The sequence below is a fragment of the Centruroides vittatus genome, unplaced genomic scaffold (assembly GCF_030686945.1).
Source record: "Centruroides vittatus isolate TY-2023 unplaced genomic scaffold, ASM3068694v2 contig_882, whole genome shotgun sequence".
NCBI classification, from domain to species: domain Eukaryota; kingdom Metazoa; phylum Arthropoda; class Arachnida; order Scorpiones; family Buthidae; genus Centruroides; species Centruroides vittatus.
In genome coordinates, this window is record NW_027122574.1 from 1,357,594 (window position 1) to 1,381,241 (window position 23,648).

A 23,648-nucleotide genomic window follows, 5' to 3' on the forward strand; every position below is an offset into this window, starting at 1 on the left:
TATATTTTAAAAAATATATAAGTATTTTGGAAAATCAACTGTAATATTTATAACTTCTAAGCTTATATATTTGAATTACGTCATTTGTAGTCCAACATTCGTCATTTGTATAGCATCGCATACTGAAACTGAATAACAAAATTCCATTCAGAGCAAGCTTTCGCCATTAAAAAAATACCTGTTATACCCATTACACACAAAGAATCTGATTACGAAAGAAAATTTACGACGAATTTAAATAAAAAATAAATATATTTGTAGTTAATGCTAACATACAATTAATATTCCTCATTTGTGGCTGACGTGATATACCCCAACTATTTCGGTGCGCTGTAGTAAACTCTGACGTCATCAGCGTGACGTGAAATATGTGATAGAACTGCACACAATCGGTTTTTTAATATTAGCTGCCAACTTCTTCCGACATTCAGTGAGCGCCTCACAATTTCATTAAAACGTAATTATCAACTTCCTGCGAAGCATTTAGAATTTAATCGGGTCACGCAAAATTTTCACGTTCTCTTGTGCAGAATTGTTCATTACGTCATTATATCACGCGATTTAATTACAGCGCCGTTATATTTGCGGCGATTTATGTAACTAAAACGGCCATTTATTAATATTTATGTATTAATAATTTCTGAAGGAGATTCATCCATTTGTGTATCTGCCTGAGTTCTAGCTGTTGCTTCGTGATAGGGATCGCAATAATCCCATTTAATTGAATTTTGTTATGGTTTCGGTGTTAGTTCGAGTGTCAAACTCCATTAATTCAATCAATAGTTTTTTCTCAAACAGGATTAATTAGCTTATTTTAAACAGAAGAGTATATCCAATCAAGTGAAATTTGTCCTCATAAAAGACAATAGTTATAGACGACATCATTTCTTCTAATTCGGAAACAAGCGCGAACAATTATAAAATTATAAAATTGAGTAAATTGTGATTTTGTTTTCAATTTCTTTTAAATAAAAAATAATAATAATAAATGTGCATAATTTAAAAAAAATAAATTTAAATACAAATTAGCTGTAATAAATATATATTTTTAAAAAAAATTGTACTCATCATGTATAGTTAAGATTCTATAGACATATACAAAGTCAGATTTAGACCTGTTGGTAATAAGCTATAACATGGACGAGGCCTTTTATCTCCACCAAATAATAACGAATTTAAAAGCGTAAGGCCTTAGTGTACTCTTTTACCTTGAAGCCCTAAGATATAGCTTGTTTAGCTGACGTATAAATCCGGCTCTGGACTTATATCAAATACTGTACAGCAGCGGAAGTCCACGAGAAAATTTTGGTGGTCCGTGGAGAAATTTGGACATTGATCAACTGAAGGTTAAGCAAAGTATTACGAAAGAAATAAAAAATTCTTAGTTGCTTTTTCTCACTCATTGAGGGTTCGAATCTTAAACTAAATACGAAATGACTGTTATCAATAAATAATATGAGTGCGATTATCCTCCTTCGTGGAAAAGATCCAGAAATCCATAAACTTATTTCAAACAAGCAGCAACAAACTTCACATTAATTTGTTATAATTAAACAAGTGAATTTCCTATTAATAAAGTAAAATGGAACTTTTATGTTCATTATTCTATCGTTTAAACAAAATTCATGACAGTGGTCCGCGGGATTCAAAATTGTTAGCTTAGTGGTCCGTGAGGTCAGAAATGCTGGCGATCGCTGTTGTACAGTATCTACTATTTTTTAAAATCGATAAATTTGTCAAGTCTTTTTTTTTATATTGTGAAACACTAAAATAAATATTTTACAATTGTATTTTTATTATACAACAACAAAGTCAAAATAAAACAAAAATGAATAAATATTATATAAAGACCCCAAATAAATTGTTTTATAGACATATGACACATACAGGAGGACTTTCTACGAAATAATAATGAATTTAAAAGCATTAGTCCCTAAACTGTATTCTCTAGCGTAAGGCTCTTTAAACTATAAAAAATCATATATTTTAGTATATTAAGTTATTTAATACGATTTTAGAAATAACCCATTAAGTGATATTCCGCTATAATTTGTAGAGAAATAATAAGTAAGAGAAATAATTTGTAGAGAAAAAAATTAAAGCTATAGATTATCTTTGATCATATTTAATTAATAAGACAAACGATTAGATTAAATATGGAAATTTTATATTCAAAAGAAAGTATATTCTGTTCTATTTTATACAGAATATTTCCTTGTTGCATATATTCATTTAATTTTGTAACATCTAAAATGCGAATAAATATGAAAGTATTTTCATATTTTTTCTATACAAAGTTCCGTGTTTTTTGAGTTTCTGAAACATTTAAAAAGCTAAGGCCTTAAGTTTAAAAATAAAATGTACGCAGCTAGACGCTATTTTTAACGATTTAAAATTGATTTATCTAATATAAAATTAAATTACAAAATATAATAGCTAAAAAACAAGAGAAATAATTATGCGAAAATATTATTAATGACTAAATTCCTTTCGAAGAATCCCCCTCATCTACGGCTTACTAGTGTTACCGGTCGGGACGCATTTTGGTTATATCCGTTTATAAATTACCCTAATGAGGAAGGTTTATTGTTGCGAGAACGGGGCGTAACCATTTACTGTGACGGATTGAGAATTATCACGACATATCGAGATAACGGCCAGTTTTATTATTGGATGCTAGCAGCAATTGTCGATTGGGTATCGGTAGTCGTTTCACGCCCAACTCTGACCGGAGTATAGGGATATCCGGCAGTAATGTCTGGCGCCATCAATAAAATTTTGTGTTCTCCAAACCAATTGGGAAATAATAACTCCCTAAACGAGCTTAACTAGCAAAACAAATAAAAAGAAAGTACAAAAATAATTCTGCCTCTCGCGATAATCTTCCTCTTAACCCGTAACATTGGGCGTCAACTAGTTATAATTACTCTAGATTTTGAATTAGAACCACGTAATCGTACAGCTTAATTAAATATTCCAAACTATATTTCACTTATCTAATATTTATCCTATATATGTATATAACCCTTGGGATATATCACTCCAGTTAACGCTTCATCCTACACTTTACGAGTTGTAATATAAACACTGACGTAACTAGGCGAGATTAAATGAAGAATAATGATTGGAAAAGTTATAATGGGTGTATATTTATAGGTTAAATAGTAAATGAAAATTACTCTAATTAAGATAATCTAATTCCGATTGGTTAAAGTGATCGCTTCGTGACTATATAACTTGTAACGTCGACTACTCAGTATTCGTCGAGATAAGTCGACTTCCTTCAATCAATATTGGGTGTTATTTGCGGTTGTAACTCGCTAATCTGTTATGGTTTTGACAATGACAATCCTTAATTTGGTCCTCTAGAGAAATTACCATAATTCTACTTAAAATTAAAACAGCACGCTACACTGACTCATGTCCTTTATTACGCTTTAAGCATGCACGCAAATTCCGCATAGAGTAGGTAATTTCACCTAGGTTAGTTATTATCGCATACATTTGACTTCGAATCCATTATAAATTTGATTATTGTAAAAGATAGCATCTATCTACAATTATCACATTATCCGAGGTCGATTTAAACTACTGCTATAAAGAATATACGACCGTATCGTTCGATAATCAGATATTAATTTTTGTTATTGGAAAAAAACGATAAAATATAATTAAATAAATTTCTCGTTGTTCTATTAAAATATATTTTGTTTTTTTATTTTTTAAAATGTATTATTCGTTTTCGTATTTTTTTAAGTAGGAATGTTCCGTTTTTTACTTTTAAGAGTGTTTATTTATAGAATAATACGCATAATAACTGCTAAGAAACGATCTAATTATGTTTATAAAGTTACATAAAGTTTGATTTATATATAGTTAATTAGTGTGCAGTTAATTGAAGGATTAAAAATCAAGTATTTACGGCAAGCGACAAACAAATTGAGATATTTAGCGGACTAATTGGAGTTATCTTAACAATAATTAATGAGTAAGTCTAATGTCCATTTGATCTCGAACACGATTTTGAATTAATTATTGTTATTATTTTATTTTAAATTCTCACAAAATTACACTTGCGATACTTTTATAAATCCTTATTTTCTAGTATTTTAACGCAACTAATTCAAAGAATTTAAGTTATATTTGTGGAAATTACAGTAAAAAGTGTTTATAATTATGAGGTACTAAGTTTGAGATAAGGCAGTTCAAAATAAGAGAAAGTATACGATAATCGTGTAATTATAGACTTGAAATTAAATTAAAATTTATATAAAACTGCAAAAACGGAATTTACTAGTGGTAATTTAAGAACTAAAATCAAGTTGAAGAATTGAAATCGATGTAAAGTAATTAAATTAAAATCAATGGATGGTAATCTAAGAATTAAAGTAAGTAAATCAGATGAACTAATTTTATTTGCTCTTCTTGTATATTTGATCTTAAGTAATATGGAAAGGAAACATTTTTATCCATTACCCATCCGCATACTCACTAAAAAACTACCTACTCTTTAAATTAGTATAAGAATTAAAATACTTATAAACAAATTACAAATTGTTTGGTTTTTTTCTTAATATAATTATTAGAAAAACTTGGCAATGTCCCTAATGAGAGATTTTTTCATAACCGTTAGAGATAATAAATTTTTTTCCCGTTGTTGGTGCATATTAGGATGCAGAGTAATTTATAAAAACAATTTTAATTCTGAGCGCTGATTAAAAAAAGGGGGCAACTGTAATGACGGCAGAGCATCGAATGACATCATTGCTGTTCCTATCGATAGGACGACATCTTGCGGGAAGAGGACACATTTAGAGAGTAGATGCCGTTGTTCGTAAATGGTGTAATTCAATCAGTTCAATCCATTGAGACGTCAACTAATTACTTCCATTAGGACAGTCAGGGCGTAGTAAGTGATAGCCGATAGTTGAGAGGGATGGTACTAGAGGGCAGTTCTGATGGTTCTATTATTCATGGGCGAAAATGCCGCACATAGAATACGGAATTAGTATGGGGTCAAGAATGAACTTTTTTCCCCCAAGTTTTTTATCCCCTTAACATAAACACTAGCCGTAATTAGTTTATAAAAATGTTCGTACTCAAGAAGAAAACTGTTAATCACCCAATTAAAACAGAACTTAATTAAATATATCTAGGAAACTTTAACAAGAAATTAATTAAGTGCGTCTTACTCGATGATAGAATTTAAAAAGATGCTAAACAAATTTTCCCTTCGTTTGCATAAAAAAAAGTAAAAGAAAAAGAAAAATGTCTTAACAAATAACTAGATTCTTATTTAAGGCGAGAAATTAAAAATTTAAAAACTGATTAAATGGATTTTGTCGAAAAGTGAATAAAATATAATTCGAGGATAAATTGATTAGCTGCATTTATATTAGATAGGAACTCTTTATTTTTCAGCGAGATTCGATAAATTTAATTCATTTGCGATTAATTCCTTTAAATTTGTTTTAAAATTATTTCCTCCAAGCTAAATTAAAATATCGAGTTACCTCCAATCCAATTTTATTTACAAATCAGTAAATTAGAATTAAATATTTAAACGATTGTAAACTTTGCTTTACCTCACAATCATACATCTGTTGATTTTTAATTTATTTAGCATATCTAAATTAATTTAATAATCTTTACGCGTTTATAAAATTATTCCAATTATATAATTTATTAAAATATTCTTCTATTCAAACAGCCGAAAAATCTTGGGTGCTTTTTCTCTCTTTGTCTATATCAGATCTTTTTTCCTGAAGGAATTCCTATCTAGATAGAGAAATTTTATATAGGACTACAAAATTAAACTGAACGTTTTATGATTTCTATCACGGCTAAAAGCTATGATATTATATAGACCTATAGATATAAATATTATTTTATTTTTTTCGTAATTTCCTCCTTACCTCGTATGTCTTTATAAAATACGACTTAAGGAAAAGTAAAGAGAAATCTTGGCCACACCCATTCGGAATTTGGTCCAATGGCAGAAGAGAGAGTTGCAGCTGCACGTTGCACGATTCCTCTCTCTGATTATACAAGGCATTTGCTGCAAACGGCACAGTTGCTTGACGCATTTGATACTTTCAACAAACAGTCACGTGTCTGGATTCACTTTTCCTAAAATAGGAATATTATTTATCCTTTGGGTAAGTTTTAATAAAATTCTGTAAAGGATAAAAATATTTTATTTTTTTTTTTTAAATATAAATATCATTCGTGACTTATATAAATTGAATAATCATTAGCTTATTCGTGTTTGCTATCTATTCGTGATTAACATATTTATTTAAGGGATTTCAGATAAGCGTAAATAAATGCAACAGATCGTTTATAAAATTTGGTATTTACTAAAACTTTTAAACTACTTTTATACATTTTTAAACGTTTATATTTACGTATTTATATATATATATTGTTATCCTATGTATATATTCAAACATTTATTGGAGTGTTTGATAAATTTTAATTTACATTTTAGTAAATTAATTAATTTTTAAACTTAATTTCGATTATATTAATCCGTGTAGTTAATGAAAGAAAAAATAAAACATCCCCACCAAAAAGTTAATTTTGTGAAAAGAGGAATTAATATTTTTCTTTTGTCTTTGTATACGAATGTAATTAATTTAACAAAATATCTTTAAACGTAACTTACGATCTTTCAAATAGGATAGTTTTCGCTTTGTTTTATTCATCGTAATATATAGAAAATGATTATTTTCTTCATTTATTATCAATCTGATCTCGTTAATAAATCTTTTGATTCTATCAGAACATTTTCCATCCCTTTCTGTAGTCCTAAACAGGTTAGATTCAGCCCAAGTCCGCAATCTCTAGGGAAATCCGTTCTGCCTCAAAGCAATGACATGTCTCCGCCTCCTATATCGAATTTCGCGACTAGAATGTTGACAACTGTCGCTATTACGCTTATGTCATCGGGACTGCTTGTTTAGCATATACAGTGTTAATGACAGTGTCAACACTGGCAGCAGTTTATGCCCCCGTGACACCCTTGGGAATCCTTTCCGTGTTCGCTAATCGTTTTCTAAGCATTAAGTACCTCGACGAGTGGTCAGATTGCGTTCGACAGGGTCATTCATATCATCGCTATGACTCACGACCACGCTACAGATCACGGACGATGAGTTTCCAATAACTTTTGTTACACCAAAACAAATATTACGGCTTTAAAAATGTTTTTTTAAACAAAGTTACTCTCGTTTGCTGACAATTATTACGTGCTATTTTAATGTTAAACAACTGTTTATATTTTTAATAATATAAAATTTAAAATAAAAAACTTATCTTATTATCAATATTTCTTTTCAGATATGTTTTGCTATCATTGCCCGCTATCTCTGTCACCTTCCAATTTGAATCCAAGGCCTCCGACCCTATCTTTATCTGGATACTGGCCTCCTACTCCTTGTGAGTTATTCCGAAGAATAATTTAAAATATTTTATTACTTTCTGGTTTGTAAATTGAATATTGGATTGCCAAAAATCGAAAAATCATCGGCGGAATTTTACTGAAAGTGGATATTCATTTTATCCTCGAATCAAACTTTCAAATTTCAACCCAAGTTTTTATATATAATTCCAAAATAATATGTAAATAAATATTCTCCCCTTTTGTAAATAACTTCAAAAAATGACCTATATATAAATATATATATATATATATACATATTTCTGATAATTTCCCAAGAGATTTTTTCAAAATCTTAGCTGATTTTCTCGAAATAAAATTAAGACAATAATCTACTTTATTTGAAAATTACATTAGTTATATCTTTTATTTGATCAAATAAAATAGATAATGATTTTTAAATAAAATGAAATTGTAATTGATGCACATTTCGCTGCAATGTCAAAAAATAATGCGGGAAAGTACGCTTCTCAGTTGCATACTTTTTAGATAATATAAGAATATCATCTGCAGTAATCAAGCATTAGAAACAGTGACAAAGTAAAACTATTAATAAAATTTATCATAAAAAATTTAATAAATAAATGCTTATTTTTAAAAATATAACAACGAATCTCAAAGATAATTATGAATTATGTTTGATAATTTGATAGTTTTATTCGAAATTATATAGTTTAAGCGCTTAAAAGTATGTAATAACGGTAAAAAATAAAACAATAACTCAAATATAAAACATGGGATGTTTGTTAACGCAGAATAATAGCTCTGAAGGTTATTAGAAAAATTATAGAAGTAATACATTTGATCTTGAGTGTGATTTTAATCATGATTATACCTTTTAAACGATTCAAAATATGTACACAATAATTAAAAGTGAAACAAAGACTCCTGAGAAAACTGAGGCCATTTTAATTGATGTATGTCTTTTCTTGCCATTTGACATTAACTTGTAGATTTAAAATAAAAAAACAACATAAAAGAAAACAGTTTATTATATACTTTTAAAGCACTGCAATAGAAATAATTAAGATAAATTAGAAATTATTAGCGAGATGAAATTATAATTTAAGTTAAAAAATTTTAAATGTAAAATATATTCTTTATTAAAATTTCAGTTAGAATTTTTAAAATAAATGAAAACGTTTATATTCATCTGAAACCTTCAACAGAATTGTGTCTCACTTTTTAAACTTTCCTCTCATCAAACATTTTTCAAGTATTACTATGTCAATCCCAAAACATACAGATTAGAACGTATGAGAGTAAGATTTTAAATTTCAGTATTATTAGCATATATAAACCTTAATGCTTTTCTAAATATTATTTTTAAACTTTCCGAGAAGGTTCTTGCATATAAATTACACGGAGACGAATATATCATGATGTTTTATGTATGTATAAAAATAACGGAGGTCTTAAAATAATGAATCTAGAGAAGAATTTTCATTTATTTTAATAATCGATACATTAAAAAAGTAAATCCGCCTCATAAAAAGCGTATGTATTTTGCCCCCTTTTTTTCTTTTTTTGGAAACTTAGAAGTTATAAATTTGGAATTAAACTTGTCCAAATTTAAGATAAAACAATGGATGAAGTCATTTTAACATTTGGAAAAAAATTATTTTGGAGTCTTAATCCTCAAATAAATTGTTTTACAACATGTACAAGTTCTCTTTCCGTTGCAAAAATGATATTTAAAAATATGCTGTTTAACTCTGTAAACAGCATATTATGAATTTACTAGAATTAAAATTTTTATTTTAGTATTCCTATCGTGTATATTAGTGATTAGAAATATGTAAATTTAGAGAAATTTAACGGGTGTATATATTAAACATATATATTTAATAATTGATAAATATTTATTTAAATTAAAATCAGTCAATGGTGTTCTAATTTTAATATTATATATCATTAATGATATATAAATTATAACTAAAAACTTCAAACGTTTTGAATATTCGGTATTCATCATATATCATTTCTATCACCGGCGTAGCTAAGAGGGCTAGAAGTTATAACCTATTCTAAAAAAAAGAAAGGATAATTTTAAGGAAAAAGAAAATAAATATTGAAACTGAAATTTCTTTTTATCGAAGTTAATTTAAATATAACAAATAATGCAGATATCTTGTTATTTTAAAGTATTTTTTATTCTAAAAATATTTCTTTTAATAAAATGTAATAACCTTATGATTATTGTGCTGGCTGTCCTTCCTTGCTCCTACTAAATTTAATTCCGGGCTACACCACTGATTTCTATAATTTCTAATTTCTAATATTTTAAGTTATATCTTTAAAAACAATGTTAAATATTATATAGAAGTATTTTAATAAACTAAAAAACTACTCAAACTGAATATTTGTAGATACTTAATATAAAATTTTCTCTCTTACATATAGTAGATAAGTAGTAAAAAAGCAGATTTTGTCGATTTGAAGGAATATACAAAGTTAAATAAGAATAAATCTGGTTTTATACCTACCTCCATTCCAATTTTTCTCTATTTAAACGGCTAACTTCCCTCATAAATAAGAATAATAGAAACAGTATTCCAGTTTGTTAATGCTTCAATTGCTTGGCTTTTCAAGTAGAACAATATAAATGTCTTCTTTTCACAAGGATAAACCCTGAAAAAAGCGGAAGCTATTTATTCACTAAAGATAACATTTTATTTTTAGACGTATTGAACCTATTTTCTATAAAATATATTATATAAATTCTCATTACTAATTCATTATGATTTCGATAGATCATACGTATTATTATTATTATATATATTGATATATTCGTAAATAATATAAAAAATATAATTGAATAATGATATTTTTAATTTAATATCTTTCAATGTAAAGATTATATACAATAATCATTTAATTTTGTGTATAATTTTCATTATACATATGTTTAGGCATGGTCAAATCAACAGATAATCGAAGTGTGTTCTTATTTCATAGGTTATTTAAATAAAAATATATATCAAACTATAATATTGATGTGTTATTTTGAGTTATATAAGTTATTCAACTTATAAATATATAAGTCGAAATGAAGGTACGAGTATTAACAGAAGAAATTGATTTTCAATTTCTTAAATTTTCGTTTTCATTTTGAAACAAATAACTAAAACTGAATGAAACAATCTGTAATAATTTATCTCTGAAACTATACGAATAAATGATTGATTTAAATAAAAGAAATTGTAATAAATAATTATTAGTTTTATTATAAAAGATATTGATGTGTTCAACAAAACACAACATATAATAAAAACAAATATTCTGTAAATGTATTATCTATTTAGTTGTTTCAGCTGTTAGTGACCCTGTGAATAATAATTTTCAAAATTTCTTATCTGCAACAGTTTTCTTCAGTCTTGCTAGTTTGAAGAACATAATTTTAATTAAAACAATGTAAAATAACAATTGTAAGCATTTAAATTTGTTATTTTACAGAATAGTCTATTTTGTTAAATAAGACGAAGGAAAAAAGAAAAACTATAAAATTTACTAAGTAAAATTTTATTATTTTGCTAGATTTTAGAAGCAGGTTTTAGAAAATATTTCGAATTTATTGAAAAGAGGAGGATGTATCGTAGCATGTTATTTATGTTATCGGTAGCTTTCAATTTAACCAACCGATGGTACAGACCAACGTGATTGTGGAGGGACCGAAATAATCAATGTCACATTCATTGTTTGTCTTCAGTTGGATCATACGCTCCGTTAGTTTCTAACGACAACGAATTTTAACTCCCGCTTTCGAAACCACCAATGACTAATACTCTAGTTAAATGTAACAAAATAATGATATTATTTTACATTTAATTTACAAGGTTACATTATATGCGATATAATGAATTAAGAGAAAAAAAATTGAAATTTTAAACTAATTGTAAAAACTGAATATAAAATTTGTATGCAACCTTTATAAATAACAAATAAGTAATTTAAATCTCACTGTTCTATCTACGATCTGTTTTTACACAGGAGAGACTAAAAATCTTAAAGATGCAATAGATATCAATTACTTTATTACTTTAAAAAAAAACTACAAAAATTGCTCAAGAATGAAATTCTTTGTGTTGAATACACGAATTACAACGTTTTAATACACACACAAATTGCTGACACTCTTGAAGAAATTGATGAATTGCTTGCAAACAGTACACCCATATTTAAGATTAACACGGGGTGATGGATCTATTTGTTCGCACATTTCACATGAAAAGAGCCCCGAGAAGCTGGGGTTTTTTCTTATAATTTGAAGAAAAAAGTTTTGTGATTCAATAATTTAAAAAGTTTAAATAAGGTTCATTTACTTTCCCTTTTATCCTATATTAAAAAGTAAGTTAAGGAGTAAGCTGATTTTAGTGGCTTAAGTTTAATATTTTTAGAAAAAGTATTAAACTTAACTTTCAAGCTATCTACTATTATTTATGAAAGCGATTCACTGTTGGGACTCGATGTCTTAAATTCTGCCATTGCAAATATTATTTATAAAGATTACAACAAAAAATAGAGAACTTGGGCATTTTTGTTTTCATTTTATTTTGATTTAATTTTCATTTTAAATTATAACAAAAAGCCTTAATTGTTTCATTAAAGCATTATTTTTTATTCTATATAAAACTGTAAGAATTTGTAACGATTTTGGTGTTGGTTTAAGTTAAATTATGGGGACGATAATATCAGGTCTATTCGCTACATAAATAAATAAATAAAATTAAAAGAGGAATGGTTCCTGTTGCATAAATATGTAACAAGTTTCATTCAAAATTATTCAGAAAAAAGGGAGATAAGAGGAAATTTTCGAGAGGCTTTTCCAAATGCGAAACGAGACTCCCTTCAAATATTTTACCGCAATTTAGTTCTTTATAACAAACACGGCTACTCATTTCAAAAAATTGACATCAGGAGTTTGGTTTTCAAAAAACGAGCCAATTGAATAGGTTGTATTACTGCAACCGGCGTGAAATATTTCTATATAAATCGTTATAAATGCAACAGAAACGAAGACGAAGGCAGATAAAAAGAAAGTGGAATTTCCAAATCTCTTTCATTTAAATCCATAGCAGAAGTCTCTTACGAATATAGTAAACGAGGATACTTTATTACTATAGGTGGACGTAATCTTCGATAAAATGGACCCAGATCCAATATTCCTACTTATTTATGTGAAGCGAAGATAAATACGACGTTTCGCTTGATTTAATCGCAAAGATTTTTCACATTTCGAATCCAATATTGTCGAATTTAAAGCATCCCTCCTATGTCAATTTTCCGAAGTTTATCAATTTTATACATATAGCGTGCTCTTCTTAGGGAAGAGGAAAAAAATCCCGATGCTTTCTTGATGCTATTTCTCAATCAGGACTCGACGACGAATAGAGTCGAAGCTAATAAACCGAATTTAACTGCAGATAAAATTCTTCTTTCTACTCTTCGACGATAAATGTTTACTTTGTCTGTAGACGATTCGATTCTGTCTTCGCTTAGAGATCCAGATTAAGTATCTCACTCATACTTCCCGTCATATGTAGTTCCATCAAAACCAAATACGAGTTGTCCCCTCAGGTGAGATTAAAAACACCCCTTGCAAAAAAAGGGAGGGGAAAAGATACCGGATTCTCTTTTTTTACCATGATACCTTTTTCTAGTAATGGGTTTAGGCTTACGGTCCATCTTCGTTGATCCAATTTACTGACCTGCCTCTCTTTTCTTAAAGTTATTTTGTCGTATATAAACGGTTTTTTTTTTAACTTACACCTTATTCCCATCAGTCTTTGCTTACGTTTTTTTAAATTTATTTCGATGACTTGCAATGTAATTCAGCTGTTCTAATGATAAATTATTTGTGGAGGGATAAATCCAATTCGATCGATAATTAGCAATTTGTAAAAGCTAGTATCTTTTCGACTTGGCCAAAAGAGAAAACGATTTTTATGTCCTGCTAATTATACCAAATGGAATTGATTTGATAAAACTTAAACCGATATATCTAATCTATTTATATTTTCGATACGCTAAAACTCAAAGAGAACGTAGATGATATCTCACTAAAGAAGAACGAATGAATAAGTGCTTATGATAGATATATCGTGTGACATGTTTTTTAAATAAAGTTATACAAATTTGTATCTTATTGTTTTACAAATTATTTATTTATAAAATTTTGCTTTAATATAGATAGTAATTATAATTACCAAGGAGATTTACATGATGATACTTTTGTTCGAAGAAAGCAGAGAAGAAATCGCACAACTTTCACCGTACAACAGGTAAGTAGAGAATCTTAAGAGAGTCTACATTTAAAGAGATTTATAAATTAATATAAAAGAAATATAAATTAATCTTCATTTTTAAAATTTTAACTGAATCTACCTCCGTTTATATTATTTTAACTTTTATAGAAATGATTCAAAAACTTAAGAACTTACTTTATAAAAGTATAACTTTAATATAAAATTTAACGTTAGTGTGTTGTATTAATATATATTTCAATTATTTAAAAAATAATACAAATTCATAAAAATATCAAATCTAAAATAATGTTTATCAAGAAGAAAAGTTTTATTTTAAGAAAAAAGATCCGTGACTATTAAATAAAGATGGGGAAACAAGTCGATGCGCTGTTTTTGCGAAAATGTCCGGAAGCAGTTTCCAAATTTGATATTTTATTTGATCTTCAAATGTATTTCATTTTCAGTTAGAAGAATTGGAAAAAGCTTTCACTCAAACCCATTATCCCGATGTGTTTACTAGAGAAGATCTAGCTATGAAGATCAATTTAACTGAAGCGAGAGTTCAGGTAAAACCTTTTTTGGAGGTGATTTAAAATTGGATAAATGCTTTTTACTATAATATATATTGCGAGTTAGCTATTATGATTTCTTTTATCAATAATTTAATTCAGAATGTCAATTTGTACAAACAAAGTGCTTTCATATGATATAGTTCTATCATATAAAATATTTTTGTCTTCATTATAAATTTAAAAAATGGAAAAACTTTTCCGAGCTATTTCTGTTTTAAAATATAGACTAGGTAGCAATGACATGTAAACTTGTTTCACTCACCGAATGATATATTTTATATTAGTTCTCAATTTTGTATATATATATCTTTGAAATATGTACAGTACTTTAAAATTTTGAAATATATATATTAAATTCGAAGCTCTCGTATAAAAAATTAATAGTTAAAGAAGAGAGAAAAAGAGGAGAATTATTAGTTAATTCCCATTTGTAGATTGTCCCTTGAAATAAATTTAAACTCATGTTTAAATCAAATACTTACTCACTTGTTGGGTGAATAAAGAACGGTATATATATATATATCATTCTATGCTCTTTAACACATGGGAGTAAAGGGAGATCTAAACTGGGAGGAGGTACAGCGAATGATGGAAAGTCCTGTCTAGACCCAGATTGGACCGTTGTCCCACGGGAAGTCGGTAACTCGTATCCTAATCTTCTACCATTTCCCTACTCATCCTTCCCGACGTCAAGACATGATTTCCACCAAGATTTGGCTCGTGTTAGCTTTGGACTTAGCTAAATACTAATGAGAAATGCATCTTCCCTTTTCTCAGATATAAATTCAGCTTAGATCTTTGACATTAAAGCATCGTTGTGGTTCAAACTAATTCATCTAAGTCTCGAAAAGAATTCGTATGTTTAAATTTATAAATCTAGTTATCATAATTAAATATTTTTAGCACAAAACTTGATGTTTTATTTTATTTATAGAATAAAAGAGAATAAAATTTTATTAAATGAATATGCATTATTACAGAACAACTATTTTATTAAATTCTGGAAATACTTTTATAAAATATTGTTTTAAAGATATTAAATATTTCTGTTATGAAACACCAATTTTTTTTCATAGAGTGGTACTCCACTATCAAACTTTAACAAATACGTTGATTTAAAATCTAGTTTTGTATTTATCGAATCACATAATGACGCACGTAAGCCTCTTTCTTTAGATTTATTTTAAGCTTTTGGAATTTTTATTGGACTTATCGCATTTTTTTGAAATATCCGACTCTATAAAGAATTTATGCTTTCAATTTTGAATATTTGCATATGATATTGTTTCATATCCAGAAGCCAATCCTATATTTAATAAACATACTCTATTTGATTGTAGGAATTCGGAATTGCTCCGAATCTTCTCAAATAAGATTTCGACTCGGTTCTTGAACTCATAACTTACTAAGTTTAAAATTTTGGAAAAACAAAATTCTGAAATGCTAATGTCGAATCTAGATCTTGTACGAAGAAAATATACTAAACTGGAACGAGATTTCATTGAGCTAAAAGTAACAAAAATATCGGTATTATACTGAAATGTTATTCTTTTTTATTATTTACCGACTTATTTTTAAAATAAGAAAAGTAAATATTCTGTTGCGATTGAACTTAGAGTTTATTTAATTCTTCATCGAATCAGATGCGGTATATTCTTTGTAGTTTGAGTGCCATTTAACACTTTTACGTAGTAATTAGTTTTCGTAGATTTATAACCAACAATTTTTATGAATACGAAGTTATTAATGTAACTTTTTCTTATAGTTATTTCTGTATGATATTAATAAAAGTATATCTTTATATCAAAGTTAAATAATATATGTTTTAAAAACTCTGATCAAGAATATCTCTAAACAGAAACAGAACTATTAAATCTGGTATATAAAATTTTTTCTCATTGTAAACGTCAAAAACTCCCAGTATTTTCTATTAACAGATAAGATGAGAACATGCAGGATTCTATTATAAAGACAAAATTGTTGTCTTATTCAAATAATAGAATACTGTTTGGCCGCCCTGTATGATAGTGAACCTATAGGCTATAATAGAAAGGAATTTATCAAACAGTCTATCATTGGGCAGGCTTAAATATTCGTGAACGTAGTAAAGTAGTTTTGTCTAGAGTAAAACCTTTTTAAAATATTAGAATATTTACAAAAATGAATGGAAATAAGGTTTCTATTAAGATTATGGTATTAAGATTCGAAAAATAATATGTAAAAATCATAAACTGATTAAAAAATTTTAAAACCCGAATTTTAAATAAATAAATTTCTCAAATTTTGAAAATAATTTTACAAATCTTTATTCCTTTCATAAGTGAATTTTGTAAAGTTAAGGCAGAAGAAATAAATAATAGCACTTACGAATATATTTAGAGGTTTTATTCGATATGAATAACATTCAAAATTCTAATGACCGTGACACCGAACTGATTGGCAAATCATATTTTATCACACCGAATATTTAACGAATTTCAATATAACTTATATAGATTGATATAACCAAAGTTAATTGAAAAGTAGAGAAAAGTGTTCATTAATGCATTTCAATAATTAAATATTCATTTTTTTCCATTAATATAAGAACAAATTCAATGGAATCTCAATCGCGAAATATAAAGCGTATATTTAAAATAAAACCGTATATTTATATATGTTAGGTTTAATTATAAAAATTACAAAATATACGAATTAACGTGTACTGTACGGTAGTGAGTTGTGCGGAAAAGATCGGAATGACTTTAAGTTTTTCTTATCTACTTCTAAACTCAGATATTTTAAAAATATTTTTTAGTTAAATCAAGATTTTCTATTCAATTTACTGCACATTTTCGATATTATTAATTATATCCAATAAGTTTGATTTCATTAAAAGTTGCATTTATATCTCTTCAACTTCCTTGAGGCCTAAATTATAGAGCCATCCTAACTATATTTATTGCACTGAGAGTTCGAACTATTCCGATACATCTAATTTTAATGAATTATTGTAGTTAGAAATCAAACGTAATAATTAATATAAAAGTAATCAGAATGTTCTATCCCAAATTAATATTAAATAACTTATAAAATTTCTTTGGTCATAATTATTTAAATTCATTAAAATTATAAAAATTTCTCTCTTGTCTTAAATTATAATTCTGTCTTGTATTCGATTGAAATTAAAAATATTGGAAAATGAACATTTGTTAGATAATTATCAAAAGTTCAAAGAAAATTAACAGTCGTAACAAAGCTTCTTTAAACATAGGTATGGTTTCAAAATCGAAGGGCTAAGTGGAGAAAAGCCGAAAGATTGCGAAAAGAGAGAGAAGGTAATCAATTAGAAAGAGATAAGAATGAGGAGGGAAGAAACGAAGAGAAGTGCGATGAACAAGAATTCGAGAAATCCACCGAAGATAATACGGACGTTTGTATCCAAGAAGGGGAAGACGAAGTAGAAAAGAGATGTCAAGAGGGTTCAGAAGGACCAACAGACAACGTCAGAGATGCCGACAGTAAAGGAAGCGAAGTGTATTCTGCCACTGAGGAGGGCGAAGCGGGAGATAGGTACGCTGGCCAAAACGGTGGCCTGGTTCTATCCGATGCTACTTATAATAAAGAATCATCACCACCTCCTACGTCATTGGGGATGTCTTTGAGACCGCCTTTTTTCTCTTCTCTAGGAGACGGGTATGGTCTTACATAATTTTTAAAACTGAGAAATTGTATGAAATATTAAAATATTATATTTATATATACTTACGTAGATCCATAGGTTCTCAGTCGGGAATGGACGGAATTTTATCCCCATCAACCCATGCTAGATTTCCACTTCCACCAATTTACTTTCCCACTCATCTCAGCCACCATTTTGGTCCGCCGACATTTCCTATTAAAGGTATATCCAATTACTTATATTGTTATCGTTAATTAAATATCTGTCTAGCATGATATTTATCTTGCATAAATTATTGTTTAAATAAGCTAATGTTTTTATACAAAATTATTAAGAACCGACGACTTTCAAGTACGGTTATTTTATATTTTTACAAATTCTGATGTTTATATCTTTTATATTTAACTTACAGTAAAATAAATTTTGCTATAATTATAGATTTTTCATTTCACTGCCTTTCGTTATAGACGGAATAATTACGGAAGTAGATTTAAATCTGATACTTTATCGATTATGCTTATAAATAGCTATGAATTCATATCAAAGAGCATAGCAGTTAAATTGATTTAAAGGATGTCTATTTTTAATAATTTAAAATTTTATACGAGTTCGAGAGTAGGCCTAAGAAGTATTTGAACTTAACATATTTAAATTACTGTACTATACTTAATGAACTAAATAGTTCTAAATTTAAATATTACTATTAAAGAAAAGATTGAATTAAAGAAAAATTCGAATAATTTGTATATATATATTTTTAAATTTCATTTTCTCTGTGATTTTTATTTTACTTATTTTTAATATATGATAATGAAAGGTATTGATTTGCATACATGCATAAACACCTCATTTTTATGCTTTCATAAAGTCTTTTTTAGTTAATTTTCTGTGAGAAAAGAAAATTTATATTTGTGTTTATCGCCCGAATGACTTAGTTATTTTATTATTTCATGTAACGTAGTGTATTTATGTTATATTATGTCTGCTTATCCAATGTAAACATATTAACTTCTCAATAGTAATTTAACTTAATTAAATTATGAGCGATGGTTTAACAGTAAATATAAAAGTTGTAGTTTTATTAAAAAAATATTTGTAAATGCAAATGTATGGACCGTGTGAAGATAGTGCAATATTTTCTGTTTTAAAAAATTTGCAAGAGAATAAATTTGTTAAATTTCAGATATATTATTATGCTTTTATGGGAAGTTAATAAAAACTTAGTGGAATAGCCTGAATGTAATTTTTAATAAATTTTTATTTAAAAAAGTTAATAACTTTCACAATAATTTCTTCCTAATGGTCAATGAACTAATGTAACACTAGCAATAACAGTAAAACACATTTACTTCTTCAGAAAAGAGAATGACAGCAGAAAGGCAAAGAATCGTATAGTAAAAGGTATCTCGTCAAGCGTCCGTGTCATTTATTTGATTGTTTAACATGTTGCGCCTGGCTATCTTCTTTTCTGGTTCGCATTACTCTCTTCTCGAACACCCGGATATAAGAAAATCAAAGCAGCATCCATCACCAGTCGATTCCAATCATGTTACTGTCGACGTCTGATGGGCGTTGACAACTTCCCTAAATGTTGCGAGACTCCCTATTCCAATCGCATATAAGCTAACGGTGTCCGATAGACAGATTCACATCTACGGCCGAAGTGTAATGAGAAATGCAAAGACGTCGAACAGGGACTTGGAATTACACTTATGGAAGCGACTTAAGCCAAACCGCCGGATTAAGTAGATCTTGGAAGCATTGCCAGACAGTAATTTGTTGCTGGAGAATTTTTCCATCAGAACCGGACTGCGAACTCCAGTAAACATGATTCGACTAACAGATCACTTCGAATTTTCGTCGCAATCTATTACTATGGAGAAGGGCGATCGTCCAATACTGAATATGATCACGTGATCAGACAATCAAATACGTAGACCCACACTGATTACACTATGTTTTATATTACTTTTATTGACCCCGCTGCTTGATGTAATTACTCGAGAGTGTCGCCTAACTTGTTGCTTATCTAATTATAATTCCTTTAAATTAAATTTTGACGAATTGTAATTAAATTTAACACTATGGCTGATATCGACTTGATGAAATGTTTATTTTTTAATTATTTTTAACGATTTATTTTATTAGTTTACACGTTTTTCTTTTCCTCTTTAATTCATTTCGGAGTTGAGTGTAACATTTAAGCTACGCATACGTCCGAGTTAATTATTGTCAATATTCATAACAAATATTACATTTATCAAAAAATAATTACATTAATAGGCACGCATTCTATCAAATTCCAGAAATAAATAATGCATAATGATTTCATTTATTTTGGATTAAGGACTTTCCTAAAATCTTTCGAAGCTACCGGGATAATGCTATTATTCGAGAGCTTAGTTGTATAGTGTGTATGTGTACATTTATTTTTTCTTATTTTCAGATCTCACTTCTTCTTTCAGCTCTGCCTTTATGTACCTGCTGCATCAGGGGACCAATCGGTCACTGTACTCCAGCCCACACCGTTGTAACCTCCCGTAGTCCAGCTTCTTCCAGTGTATCAGATCTAAGAAGGAAAGCGAGGGAACACTCTCAGGCTCTACAATCTGCCATTCTGAAACCCAACGCCACTTAGACAGTATAGTCATCTTTTGGACAAGTGTATCTCCATATATCCGAGATTAGATGCAGTATTTAGAGTTATGTGAAAACCTCTACACGGAGGGGATGTTGGACAATTGCGATGTGGTGTTTATGAACAGTGAAATGACAGTAAAAGAAAATATTAATTTTTATCTATTCGTGTAGGAACTTTTCAAATTAATCGTCCTTGCCCGTACGAAAACCGAAAATCTTAAATGTTGTTCTCATCGTTCTCTTCCAATACAGCGGTGCTATTAACAATGAATCACTGTAGGAAAAAATAAAGTTTGATCAAATACTGGCTTTACATTTATTCTAATATCATAGTCACTTAAAAACATAGTTATATAAATATATTCTAGTTAACCATATACATAATTAAGGAGCAAAAAATAGAAAATGTTTAAATTTATAATAAAATTTTCAGTTTTTAATCAATGTTTCTTGATTTAATAAAGATTTTCCGCATCAAGGACGGATTGAGATCTGTTGAGGCACTAAACTGTAACACAAGAGGTCCTTTCTCTTCACCAAATAAACTTAAATGCGCGAGGCCTCACGGCCTAAGCTGTAACCTGTTTCCTTTATGTAAATCTGTATCATTTTACACGTTTTACTTCATATTTTATTACTTTTTCAGATATAATTAGCGAATTTAATTTATATTTCTTACCTTAATTGCAAGTTTTCGCTGTTAAGTCCTGTAAAGTCGCTATGAAAACTTGTTGAATTTTCTTCGTTTGACTAAATTTATTTGAAATCTTCAAGAAAATTACTAAAGCACATCTAATAGAAACGTTTTTAGTTTATATTTCAGTTAAATAGGTCTTTTCTGAAACGAAATATCACCTATTAAAATTAAAGTAGTAACAAACCTAATTAAAACACTAACAGAATTTCCAAGATGGAAGAAAAAAATAACAAAAAGCAGACGATCGAGAAACGTTTTTATAAAATATTTTATATTTAATTAATAACTAAATATACATAATTATTAATAAGTTTTTTATGATGTAAGTTATTAATTCATAGTTAAATTATTACATTGTTTTGGATTTCATTAAAACAATTCGATTAAACTGCTTTATTTAGAAACAGTTTAAAATTTTTGATAGTATTTGAAGAAAATAAATTTAAATAATTACCAAATAGATAATTATAAATATTAATATACATTTTCTGATACAAAAATAAGAAAAATAATTAATTATTAATTTAAAACTGTCATAAAATATTACGTCATCATCTTATTTTATTATTTTAAAAAAATAATTTATAATTTACTTTTTTAACTTTCTAATATTATCATCCATTTTAAAATTTATAATAAAACATTAGTTTATTCGAGTAATTCACTGTCGGATAATTTTATTAAAAGCTAATCTCGTGATTATAAAACAAGATGGCGAACGATTGGGAAGATATCGGGTGATTGTTTTATATAAGAAAGAATATATCGGCCTATAAAAGAACGGTTTTGTGACTGTTAACTTTCATTGTGGACTTTAGCGTCGATGCAAGAGCCCTCCGGACGACGGACGAAGATGTGGAATATGTCACGTACGTATAGCTCGTTAGCTGCTTAATCACATTGCACGTCTAATTATCTCTATTGTTGGCATCGCATAAACACGCAATCAACTGCCTTATCCTTTTGATTGTGCCAATTATACAGACGATAGAGTGGCACACGTGACCCGGCTTATCATCCAGTGATTAGTGACGAGATATGCTTTTTTGTCGTTTAATTCGCTTTCTTTAGTCGATGATGACACAAAAAAAATTACGAATAACGATCTCAGTTATTATTATAGTTTAAGATTTACTCAATTATTATTATTTTCTATTTCTATTTTTTTATTTTAATGACGTACAGAACTTAACCTACATGCATTCACTCCAATTAAACAAGTACTTCCCTCTTTAAAATTAATGTTAATTCTGTTGAAATATTTTCAATAATTTAAAAAATTTTCTATGACTTTTCTCTACAGAATTCAATAGTTTGTGCGCTTTAAATTGTGATGAAACAACAAAATAGTATGTTGTGTAGTTTGTGAGTGATTTATAAATGATACAAAGTACACCCAAATCATTCCAATATCTCTGTAGCTTAGGCAACAGAACATGACTTGTGTTCTTGTGTGGTTGGCTCTATTACCTGGCTACATAACTTTGTGGTCTGTCTGCTCTTTAGCACAAATAAACAGTTACTTAGTCCTTTTATTAACTTTGCTATATCTGCTTAGCCAATACATTTATATATATATATATAATAATTGCTCAGTTTGTAATAAAGTAACAGCAAAAAGATCATATTTTAAATGTAATTATTTTGATCCACAAGCCCGGTAGTAATTTGTGCGTGAGTGATAGCCTAGTTTGTGAAAGAATAGACTAAAGTAAAGGTATAGATAAACTATTAAAGCATGTAGAGAGATTGCTAGTCGTTTTAATTAAGCGGAAACTATATATAGTTATCGAGGTATAGTCGTAAAGAACTTTGCAACTCCTTAAAATGCTTTTCGTTAAAAAAATACTCTGCACAAGACACATTCACCAGGCAAAAATATCTAAATTATTGATGAACGTAAGCAGCATTGTTTTATTAATTTTCTAGATCAAAGGGAAGAATGATTCGATGATCTCACTGAATTATTCTTCGTCTTTTGATCTTTCAGAAGTAATTTACGAAAGCTGCATTAAAACTGCACCAATCAAATTTACGTTATTATCATTTTCAGTTAAGCATTTCACCATTTGTTAAATACTTTATTTCTTTTTTCCGGAATTATATTTAGTCTATAAATGTACGAAATTCAATTTCGATGAACGGATTTGATTATATCCACGTTTCATTCTTGCCAATTTTTGAAGAATTAATAATAATGAGAGCAAGAAGAAAATCGCATTTACATTACTCTGATTTATCATCATCCATCAATTTGTGATAATTTTTAACAGGTGAAGGACTGGACGTTATAATGCACACAGAAAAGTATGTGTGTGTATATGTAGGCTACGTATATAGTTAATTGTACAACTTTCGGGATGAATAAAGTAGGTAAATCTAAATGTAACAG

General features: G+C 28.2%; 2 protein-coding genes across 2 annotated transcripts in view; one reads left to right on the forward strand and one right to left on the reverse strand.

Annotated features, from left to right (window-relative positions):
* The window catches only part of LOC136983431 (cilia-and flagella-associated protein 96-like), a 47,664-nt gene extending 37,598 nt beyond the window's left edge, over positions 1-10,066 (reverse strand). The window contains exons 1-2 of the mRNA XM_067280168.1: positions 9,928-10,066; positions 5,916-6,129 (exon numbers count right to left, since the gene is read on the reverse strand). The gene's annotated coding sequence lies outside the window, so the exon portion shown is untranslated. The remainder of the gene's footprint in view (positions 1-5,915; positions 6,130-9,927) is intronic.
* Positions 10,067-10,355: 289 nt separating this feature from the next.
* On the forward strand, positions 10,356-20,586 carry LOC136983481 (uncharacterized). Its single transcript, XM_067280236.1, has 6 exons — positions 10,356-10,380; positions 13,631-13,722; positions 14,151-14,252; positions 17,512-17,933; positions 18,011-18,141; positions 20,366-20,586. Exons 1-6 carry the CDS (start codon positions 10,356-10,358, stop codon positions 20,461-20,463), a joined length of 870 nt encoding a protein of 289 aa, XP_067136337.1. The 3' UTR covers positions 20,464-20,586.
* Positions 20,587-23,648: the final 3,062 nt, after the last annotated feature.

What these genes read in the sequence shown, in the direction of transcription:
- LOC136983481 (XM_067280236.1), top strand. Translation starts at nt 10,356, where the DNA reads ATGGTCAAATCAACAGATAATCGAA. An exon ending in TAACTGAAGCGAGAGTTCAG is followed by an intron (nt 14,253 to 17,511) that starts GTAAAACCTTTT and finishes CTTTAAACATAG; the next exon opens with GTATGGTTTCAAAATCGAAG. An exon ending in TTCTCTTCTCTAGGAGACGG is followed by an intron (nt 17,934 to 18,010) that starts GTATGGTCTTAC and finishes ATACTTACGTAG; the next exon opens with ATCCATAGGTTCTCAGTCGG.